Raw genomic sequence first — 12860 nt, forward strand, 5'->3', positions numbered from 1 at the left:
GACACAGCACAGGGACAGGCACAGTCACATCATCCAGGAACACAGCACAGGGACAGGCACAGTCACATCACCCAGGGACACAGCACAGGGACAGGCACAGTCACATCACACAGGGACACAGCACAGGGACAGGCACAGTCACATCACCCGGGAACACAGCACAGGGACAGGCACAGTCACATCACCCGGGGACACAGCACAGGGACAGGCACAGTCACATCACCCGGGAACACAGGACAGGGACAGGTACAGTCACATCACCCAAGGACACAGCACAGGGACAGGCACAGTCACATCACCCAAGAAGACAGCACAGGGACAGGCACAGTCACATCACGCAGGGACACAGCACAGGGACAGGCACAGTCACATCACGCAGAGACGCAGCACAGGGACAGGCACAGTCACATCACTCAGGGACACAGCACAGGGACAGGCACATTCACATCACCCAGGAACACAGAACAGGGACAGGCACAGTCACATCACCTGGGGACACAGCACAGGGACAGGCACAGTCACATCACCCGGGAACACAGCACAAGGACAGGCACAGTCACATCACCCAGGAACACAGCACAGGGACAGGCACAGTCACATCACGCAGGGTCACAGCACAGGGACAGGCACAGTCACATCACCCAGGGACACAGCACAGGGACAGGCACAGTCACATCACCCAGGGACACAGCACAGGGACAGGCACAGTCACATAACGCAGAGACACAGCACAGGGACAGGCACAGTCACATCACCCAGGGACACAGCACAGGGACAGGCACAGTCACATCACCCAGGGACACGGCACAGGGACAGGCACAGTCACATCACCCAGGGACACAGCACAGGGACAGGCACAGTCACATCACACAGGGACACAGCACAGGGACAGGCACAGTCACATCACCCGGGAACACAGCACAGGGACAGGCACAGTCACATCACCTGGGGACACAGCACAGGGACAGGCACAGTCACATCACCCGGGAACACAGCACAGGGACAGGCACAGTCACATCACCCGGGAACACAGCACAGGGACAGGCACAGTCACATCACGCAGGGACACAGCACAGGGACAGGCACAGTCACATCACCCAGGGACACAGCACAGGGACAGGCACAGTCACATAACGCAGAGACACAGCACAGGGACAGGCACAGTCATATCACCCGGGGACACAGCACAGGGACAGGCACAGTCACATTACCCAGGGACACAGCACAGGGACAGGCACAGTCACATCACCCAGGGACACAGCACAGGGACAGGCACATAACATCACGCAGGGACACAGCACAGGGACAGGCACAGTCACATCACACAGGAACACAGCACAGGGACAGGCACAGTCACATCACCTGGGGACACAGCACAGGGACAGGCACAGTCACATCACCCGGGAACACAGCACAGGGACAGGCACAGTCACATCACCCAGGGACACGGCACAGGGACAAGCACAGTCACATCACCCAGGGACACAGCACAGGGACAGGCACAGTCACATCACACAGGGACACAGCACAGGGACAAGCACAGTCACATCACCCGGGAACACAGCACAGGGACAGGCACAGTCACATCACCTGGGGACACAGCACAGGGACAGGCACAGTCACATCACCCGGGAACACAGCACAGGGACAGGCACAGTCACATCACCCAGGAACACAGCACAGGGACAGGCACAGTCACATCACGCAGGGACACAGCACAGGGACAGGCACAGTCACATCACCCAGGGACACAGCACAGGGACAGGCACAGTCACATAACGCAGAGACACAGCACAGGGACAGGCACAGTCACATCACCCGGGGACACAGCACAGGGACAGGCACAGTCACATTACCCAGGGACACAGCACAGGGACAGGCACAGTCACATCACCCAGGGACACAGCACAGAAACATGGACAATCACATCAACCAGAGACACAGCACAGGGACTGGCACAGTCACATCAACCAGAGACACAGCACAGGGACAGGCACGGTCACATCACCCAGGGGCACAGGACAGGGACAGGCACAGTCACATCACCCAGGGACACAGCACAGGGACAGGCACAGTCACATCACCCAGGGACACAGCACAGGGACAGGCTCAGTCACATCACCTGGGGACACAGCACAGGGACAGGCACAGTCACATCACCCGGGAACACAGCACAGGGACAGGCACAGTCACATCACCCAGGAACACAGCACAGGGACAGGCACAGTCACATCACGCAGGGACACAGCACAGGGACAGGCACAGTCACATCACCCAGGGACACAGCACAGGGACAGGCACAGTCACATAACGCAGAGACACAGCACAGGGACAGGCACAGTCACATCACCCGGGGACACAGCACAGGGACAGGCACAGTCACATTACCCAGGGACACAGCACAGGGACAGGCACAGTCACATCACCCAGGGACACAGCACAGAAACATGGACAATCACATCAACCAGAGACACAGCACAGGGACTGGCACAGTCACATCAACCAGAGACACAGCACAGGGACAGGCACGGTCACATCACTCAGGGGCACAGCACAGGGACAGGCACAGTCACATCACCCAGGGACACAGCACAGGGACAGGCACAGTCACATCACCCAGGGACACAGCACAGGGACAGGCTCAGTCACATCACCTGGGGACACAGCACAGGGACAGGCACAGTCACATCACCCGGGAACACAGCACAGGGACAGGCACAGTCACATCACCCAGGAACACAGCACAGGGACAGGCACAGTCACATCACGCAGGGACACAGCACAGGGACAGGCACAGTCACATCACCCAGGGACACAGCACAGGGACAGGCACAGTCACATAACGCAGAGACACAGCACAGGGACAGGCACAGTCACATCACCCGGGGACACAGCACAGGGACAGGCACAGTCACATTACCCAGGGACACAGCACAGGGACAGGCACAGTCACATCACCCAGGGACACAGCACAGAAACATGGACAATCACATCAACCAGAGACACAGCACAGGGACAGGCACAGTCACATCAACCAGAGACACAGCACAGGGACAGGCACGGTCACATCACCCAGGGGCACAGCACAGGGACAAGCAAAGTCACATCACCCAGGGACACAGCACAGGGACAGGCACAGTCACATCACCCAGGGACACAGCACAGGGACAGGCACAGTCACATCACCCAGGGACACAGCACAGGGACAGGCACAGTCACATCACTCGGGGACACAGCACAGGGACAGGCACAGTCACATTACCCAGGGACACAGCACAGGGACAGGCACAGTCACATCACCCAGGGACACAGCACAGAAACATGGACAATCACATCAACCAGAGACACAGCACAGGGACAGGCACGGTCACATCACCCAGGGGCACAGCACAGGGACAGGCACAGTCACATCACCCAGGGACACAGCACAGGGACAGGCACAGTCACATCACCCAGGGACACAGCACAGGGACAGGCTCAGTCACATCACCCAGGGACACAGCACAGAAACATGGACAATCACATCAACCAGAGACACAGCACAGGGACAGGCACAGTCACATCACCCAGGGACACATCACAGGGACAGGCACAGTCACATCACCCAGGAACACAGCACAGGGACAGGCACAGTCACATCACCCAGGAACACAGCACAGGGACAGGCACAGTCACATCACCCAGGGACACAGCACAGAAACATGGACAATCACATCAACCAGAGACACAGCACAGGGACTGGCACAGTCACATCAACCAGAGACACAGCACAGGGACAGGCACGGTCACATCACCCAGGGGCACAGCACAGGGACAGGCACAGTCACATCACCCAGGGACACAGCACAGGGACAGGCACAGTCACATCACCCAGGGACACAGCACAGGGACAGGCTCAGTCACATCACCTGGGGACACAGCACAGGGACAGGCACAGTCACATTACCCAGGGACACAGCACAGGGACAGGCACAGTCACATCACCCAGGGACACAGCACAGAAACATGGACAATCACATCAACCAGAGACACAGCACAGGGACTGGCACAGTCACATCAACCAGAGACACAGCACAGGGACAGGCACGGTCACATCACCCAGGGGCACAGCACAGGGACAGGCACAGTCACATCACCCAGGGACACAGCACAGGGACAGGCACAGTCACATCACCCAGGGACACAGCACAGGGACAGGCTCAGTCACATCACCTGGGGACACAGCACAGGGACAGGCACAGTCACATCACCCGGGAACACAGCACAGGGACAGGCACAGTCACATCACCCAGGAACACAGCACAGGGACAGGCACAGTCACATCACGCAGGGACACAGCACAGGGACAGGCACAGTCACATCACCCAGGGACACAGCACAGGGACAGGCACAGTCACATAACGCAGAGACACAGCACAGGGACAGGCACAGTCACATCACCCGGGGACACAGCACAGGGACAGGCACAGTCACATTACCCAGGGACACAGCACAGGGACAGGCACAGTCACATCACCCAGGGACACAGCACAGGGACAGGCACAGTCACATCACCCAGGGACACAGCACAGGGACAGGCACAGTCACATTACCCAGGGACACAGCACAGGGACAGGCACAGTCACATCACCCAGGAACATAGCACAGGGACAGGCACAGTCACATCACCCAGGGACACAGCACAGAAACATGGACAATCACATCAACCAGAGACACAGCACAGGGACTGGCACAGTCACATCAACCAGAGACACAGCACAGGGACAGGCACAGTCACATCACCCAGGGACACAGCACAGGGACAGGCACGGTCACTTCACTCAGGGGCACAGCACAGGGACAGGCACAGTCACATCACCCAGGGACACAGCACAGGGACAGGCACAGTCACATCACCCAGGGACACAGCACAGGGACAGGCTCAGTCACATCACCTGGGGACACAGCACAGGGACAGGCACAGTCACATCACCCGGGAACACAGCACAGGGACAGGCACAGTCACATCACCCAGGAACACAGCACAGGGACAGGCACAGTCACATCACGCAGGGACACAGCACAGGGACAGGCACAGTCACATCACCCAGGGACACAGCACAGGGACAGGCACAGTCACATAACGCAGAGACACAGCACAGGGACAGGCACACTCACATCACCCGGGGACACAGCACAGGGACAGGCACAGTCACATTACCCAGGGACACAGCACAGGGACAAGCACAGTCACATCACCCAGAGACACAGCACAGGGACAGGCACAGTCACATCACCCAGGGACACAGCACAGAAACATGGACAATCACATCAACCAGAGACACAGCACAGGGACTGGCACAGTCACATCAACCAGAGACACAGCACAGGGACAGGCACGGTCACATCACCCAGGGGCACAGCACAGGGACAAGCAAAGTCACATCACCCAGGGAAACAGCACAGGGACAGGCACAGTCACATCACCCAGGGACACAGCACAGGGACAGGCACAGTCACATCACCCAGGGACACAGCACAGGGACAGGCACAGTCACATCACCCGGGGACACAGCACAGGGACAGGCACAGTCACATTACCCAGGGACACAGCACAGGGACAGGCACAGTCACATCACCCAGGGACACAGCACAGAAACATGGACAATCACATCAACCAGAGACACAGCACAGGGACTGGCACAGTCACATCAACCAGAGACACAGCACAGGGACAGGCACGGTCACATCACCCAGGGGCACAGCACAGGGACAGGCACAGTCACATCACCCAGGGACACAGCACAGGGACAGGCACAGTCACATCACCCAGGGACACAGCACAGGGACAGGCTCAGTCACATCACCTGGGGACACAGCACAGGGACAGGCACAGTCACATCACCCAGGGACACAGCACAGGGACAGGCACAGTCACATCACCCAGGAACACAGCACAGGGACAGGCACAGTCACATTACCCAGGGACACAGCACAGGGACAGGCACAGTCACATCACCCAGGGACACAGCACAGAAACATGGACAATCACATCAACCAGAGACACAGCACAGGGACTGGCACAGTCACATCAACCAGAGACACAGCACAGGGACAGGCACGGTCACATCACCCAGGGGCACAGCACAGGGACAGGCACAGTCACATCACCCAGGGACACAGCACAGGGACAGGCACAGTCACATCACCCAGGGACACAGCACAGGGACAGGCTCAGTCACATCACCTGGGGACACAGCACAGGGACAGGCACAGTCACATCACCCGGGAACACAGCACAGGGACAGGCACAGTCACATAACCCAGGAACACAGCACAGGGACAGGCACAGTCACATCACGCAGGGACACAGCACAGGGACAGGCACAGTCACATCACCCAGGGACACAGCACAGGGACAGGCACAGTCACATAACGCAGAGACACAGCACAGGGACAGGCACAGTCACATCACCCGGGGACACAGCACAGGGACAGGCACAGTCACATTACCCAGGGACACAGCACAGGGACAGGCACAGTCACATCACCCAGGGACACAGCACAGAAACATGGACAATCACATCAACCAGAGACACAGCACAGGGACTGGCACAGTCACATCAACCAGAGACACAGCACAGGGACAGGCACGGTCACATCACCCAGGGGCACAGCACAGGGACAGGCACAGTCACATCACCCAGGGACACAGCACAGGGACAGGCACAGTCACATCACCCAGGGACACAGCACAGGGACAGGCTCAGTCACATCACCTGGGGACACAGCACAGGGACAGGCACAGTCACATCACCCGGGAACACAGCACAGGGACAGGCACACTCACATCACCCGGGGACACAGCACAGGGACAGGCACAGTCACATTACCCAGGGACACAGCACAGGGACAAGCACAGTCACATCACCCAGAGACACAGCACAGGGACAGGCACAGTCACATCACCCAGGGACACAGCACAGAAACATGGACAATCACATCAACCAGAGACACAGCACAGGGACTGGCACAGTCACATCAACCAGAGACACAGCACAGGGACAGGCACGGTCACATCACCCAGGGGCACAGCACAGGGACAAGCACAGTCACATCACCCAGGGACACAGCACAGGGACAGGCTCAGTCACATCACCTGGGGACACAGCACAGGGACAGGCACAGTCACATCACCCAGGGACACAGCACAGGGACAGGCACAGTCACATCACCCAGGAACACAGCACAGGGACAGGCACAGTCACATTACCCAGGGACACAGCACAGGGACAGGCACAGTCACATCACCCAGGGACACAGCACAGGGACAGGCACAGTCACATCACCCAGGGACACAGCACAGGGACAGGCTCAGTCACATCACCTGGGGACACAGCACAGGGACAGGCACAGTCACATCACCCGGGAACACAGCACAGGGACAGGCACAGTCACATCACCCAGGAACACAGCACAGGGACAGGCACAGTCACATCACGCAGGGACACAGCACAGGGACAGGCACAGTCACATCACCCAGGGACACAGCACAGGGACAGGCACAGTCACATAACGCAGAGACACAGCACAGGGACAGGCACAGTCACATCACCCGGGGACACAGCACAGGGACAGGCACAGTCACATTACCCAGGGACACAGCACAGGGACAGGCACAGTCACATCACCCAGGGACACAGCACAGAAACATGGACAATCACATCAACCAGAGACACAGCACAGGGACTGGCACAGTCACATCAACCAGAGACACAGCACAGGGACAGGCACGGTCACATCACCCAGGGGCACAGCACAGGGACAGGCACAGTCACATCACCCAGGGACACAGCACAGGGACAGGCACAGTCACATCACCCAGGGACACAGCACAGGGACTGGCTCAGTCACATCACCTGGGGACACAGCACAGGGACAGGCACAGTCACATCACCCGGGAACACAGCACAGGGACAGGCACAGTCACATCACCCAGGAACACAGCACAGGGACAGGCACAGTCACATCACCCGGGGACACAGCACAGGGACAGGCACAGTCACATAACGCAGAGACACAGCACAGGGACAGGCACAGTCACATCACCCAGGGACACAGCACAGGGACAGGCACAGTCACATCACCCAGGGACACAGCACAGGGACAGGCACAGTCACATAACGCAGAGACACAGCACAGGGACAGGCACAGTCACATCACCCGGGGACACAGCACAGGGACAGGCACAGTCACATTACCCAGGGACACAGCACAGGGACAGGCACAGTCACATCACCCAGGGACACAGCACAGAAACATGGACAATCACATCAACCAGAGACACAGCACAGGGACTGGCACAGTCACATCAACCAGAGACACAGCACAGGGACAGGCACGGTCACATCACCCAGGGGCACAGCACAGGGACAGGCACAGTCACATCACCCGGGGACACAGCACAGGGACAGGCACAGTCACATCACCCAGGGACACAGCACAGGGACAGGCACGGTCACATCACCCAGGGGCACAGCACAGGGACAGGCACGGTCACATCCCCCAGGGACACAGCACAGGGACAGGCACAGTCACATCACCCAGGGACACAGCACAGGGACAGGCACAGTCACAGCACCCGGGGACACAGCACAGGGACAGGCACAGTCACATCAACCAGAGACACAGCACAGGGACAGGCACAGTCACATCACCCGGGGACACAGCACAGGGACAGGCACAGTCACATCAACGAGAGACACAGCACAGGGACAGGCACGGTCACATCACCCAGGGACACAGCACAGGGACAGGCACATCAACCAGAGACACAGCACAGGGACAGGCACAGTCACATCAACCAGAGACACAGCACAGGGACAGGCACAGTCACATCAACCAGAGACACAGCACAGGGACAGGCACAGTCACATCACCCAGGGACACAGCACAGGGACAGGCACAGTCACATCACCCGGGGACACAGCACAGGGACAGGCACAGTCACATCAACCAGAGACACAGCACAGGGACAGGCACAGTCACATCACCCAGGGACACAGCACAGGGACAGGCACGGTCACATCACCCAGGAACACAGCACAGGGACAGGCACAGTCACATCACCCAGGGACACAGCACAGGGACAGGCACAGTCACATCACCCAGGGACACAGCACAGGGACAGGCACAGTCACATCACCCAGGGACACAGCACAGGGACAGGCACAGTCACATCACCCAGGGACACAGCACAGGGACAGGCACAGTCACATCACCCAGGGACACAGCACAGGGACAGGCACAGTCACATCACCCAGGGACACAGCACAGGGACAGGCACAGTCACATCACCCAGGGACACAGCACAGGGACAGGCACAGTCACATCACCCAGGGACACAGCACAGGGACAGGCACAGTCACATCACCCAGGGACACAGCACAGGGACAGGCACAGTCACATCACCCAGGGACACAGCACAGGGAGAGATGTTGCCCCTGGATCCGTTATATCGGGGTCTGGTATCAGACTGTACATTGCCGCAGAGCTGACCTCTCCAAAACACGGGGTTTTAGACTGATGGCAGCTGCGTGATTCCTGCGGACGAGCGATCACACATGTCCTGACACGTCCCGTCATATCACGACATTAACCCAGACATAAGCGCAATAAACGGGAGCAGCATTGCCGGGAGCGTTACCTGCGGGGGGTCCGGTGCTCGGGGGTCCGGTGCTCGGGGGTCCGGTGCTCGGGGGTCTTCTCCTCGGGGGTCTTCTCGGGGGACTTCTCCTCGGGGGTCCCGTCCCGCACATCGAGGTTTCCTGAAGAATGTGTAAATGATATAAACCAAGAGAGAATAAAAGGCGAACATGGCGGAGCCGAGACCGACTGCAGCGCCGAGAAACCGAGGAGAACGGGGACCGGGAGCTCCTCCCCCTGCATCACCCGCTATATACCCCTATATAACCATCCCCCTCTATATACCCCTATATAACCATCCCCCGCTATATACCCCTATATAACCATCCCTCTCTATATACCCCTATATAACCATCACCTGCTATATACCCCTATATAACCATCACCCTCTGTATACCCCTATATAACCATCACCCGCTATATACCCCTATAATAACCATCACCCTCTATATACCCCTATATAACCATCACCCTCTATATACCCCTATATAACCATCACCCTCTGTATACCCCTATATAACCATCACCCGCTATATACCCCTATGATAACCATCACCCTCTATATACCCCTATATAACCATCACCCTCTATATACCCCTATATAACCATCACCCTCTGTATACCCCTATATAACCATCACCCGCTATATACCCCTATGATAACCATCACCCTCTATATACCCCTATATAACCATCACCTGCTATATACCCCTATATAACCATCACCCTCTGTATACCCCTATATAACCATCACCCGCTATATACCCCTATGATAACCATCACCCTCTATATACCCCTATATAACCATCACCCTCTATATACCCCTATATAACCATCACCCTCTGTATACCCCTATATAACCATCACCCGCTATATACCCCTATGATAACCATCACCCTCTATATACCCCTATATAACCATCACCCTCTATATACCCCTATATAACCATCACCCTCTGTATACCCCTATATAACCATCACCCGCTATATACCCCTATATAACCATCACCCTCTGTATACCCCTATAATAACCATCACCCGCTATATACCCCTATATAACCATCACCCTCTGTATACCCCTATAATAACCATCACCCTCTATATACCCCTATATAACCATCACCCTCTGTATACCCCTATATAACCATCACCCGCTATATACCCCTATATAACCATCACCCTCTGTATACCCCTATAATAACCATAACCCTCTATATACCCCTATATAACCATCACCCTCTGTATACCCCTATGATAACCATCACCCTCTATATACCCCTATATAACCATCACCCTCTATATAACCATCACCCTCTATATAACCATCACCCTCTATATACCCCTATATAATAACCATCCCCCTCTATATACCCCTATAATAACCATCACCCTCTATATACCTCTATAATAACCATCATCCTCTATATACACCTATATAACCATCACCCTCTATATAACCATAACCCTCTATCTACCCCTATAATAACCATCACCCTCTGTATACCCCTATAATAACCATCACCCTCTATATACCCCTATATAACCATCACCCTCTATATACCCCTATATAACCATCACCCTCTATATAACCATCACCCCCTATATAACCATCACCCTCTGTATACCCCTATAATAACCATCACCCTCTATATACCCCTATATAACCATCACCCTCTGTATACCCCTATGATAACCATCACCCTCTATATACCCCTATATAACCATCACCCTCTATATACCCCTATATAACCATCACCCTCTATATACACCTATATAACCATCACCCTCTACATACCCCTATATAACCATCACCCTCTATATAACCATCACCCTCTATATACCCCCATAATAACCATCACCCTCTATATAACCCCCTATAATAACCATCACCGTCTATATACCCCACTATAATAACCATCACTATCTATATCCCCTATAATAACCCATTACCCTGTATATAACCCCCTATAATAACCCATCCCCCTCTATATAACTCCTTATAATAACCATCACCCTCTATATAATCCCCTATAATAACCATCACCCTCTATATAATCCCCTATAATAACCCATCACCCTCTATATAGCTCCTTATAATAACCATCACCCTCTATATAATCCCCTATAATAACCATCACCCTCTATATAATACCCTATAATAACCCATCACCCTCTATATAGCTCCTTATAATAACCATCACCCTCTATATAATCCCCTATAATAACCATCACCCTCTATATAATCCCCTATAATAACCCATTACCCTCTATATAACCCCCTATAATAACCCATCCCCCTCTATATAACTCCTTATAATAACCATCACCCTCTATATAATCCCCTATAATAACCCATCCCCCTCTATATAACTCCTTATAATAACCATCACCCTCTATATAATCCCCTATAATAACCCATCACCCTCTATATAGCTCCTTATAATAACCATCACCCTCTATATAATCCCCTATAATAACCATCACCCTCTATATAATCCCCTATAACAACCCATCACCCTCTATATAGCTCCTTATAATAACCATCACCCTCTATATAATCCCCTATAATAACCATCACCCTCTATATAACCCCCTATAATAACCCATCACCCTCTATATAATCCCCTATAATAACCATCACCCTCTATATAATCCCCTATAATAACCATCACCCTCTATATAATCCCCTATAATAACCATCACCCTCTATATAGCTCCTTATAATAACCATCACCCTCTATATAACCCCCTATAATAACCCATCACCCTCTATATAACCCCCTATAATAACCCATCACCCATCACCCTCTATATATCCCCCTATAATAACCATCACCATCTATATAACCCCCCTGTCATGATGTATTTTACCTTCTCACTGTATTTGCTGTAATACTATGTCAGGATGTGATGTCACTTTCCTTTGGTTGTACTTACTGAACACTTTGAAATGTCTTGGGATGTAAGTAACCATACCTTCCCCCCATCTCCTGTGTCTCTGGGCCCATAATGCAATTATCTCTTGTCCACACAGCCAGGGGAACTTCTCATTGTTTCGTAAGCAGTGGATAACGCCAACTACACAAACCTGTAGACATCTCGGAGCCAACCTTCTAGAATCTTCTAGTGGGCCCAACCATTGCATAGACCCCTACCCTTGAGGGGCGGGCCCACGAGC

The 12860-nt window shown here is 54.6% G+C and overlaps 1 protein-coding gene across 1 annotated transcript in view; it reads right to left on the bottom strand.

Moving 5' to 3' along the window:
- The window catches only part of LOC142316956 (uncharacterized), a 100968-nt gene extending 91060 nt beyond the window's left edge, over positions 1-9908 (bottom strand). The window contains exon 1 of the mRNA XM_075352782.1: positions 9686-9908. Within this exon, the coding sequence (XP_075208897.1) occupies positions 9686-9856 (171 nt within the window). The 5' untranslated portion in view covers positions 9857-9908. The remainder of the gene's footprint in view (positions 1-9685) is intronic.
- Positions 9909-12860: the final 2952 nt, after the last annotated feature.

The sequence above is a fragment of the Anomaloglossus baeobatrachus genome, chromosome 6 (assembly GCF_048569485.1).
Source record: "Anomaloglossus baeobatrachus isolate aAnoBae1 chromosome 6, aAnoBae1.hap1, whole genome shotgun sequence".
Lineage (NCBI taxonomy): Eukaryota > Metazoa > Chordata > Amphibia > Anura > Aromobatidae > Anomaloglossus > Anomaloglossus baeobatrachus.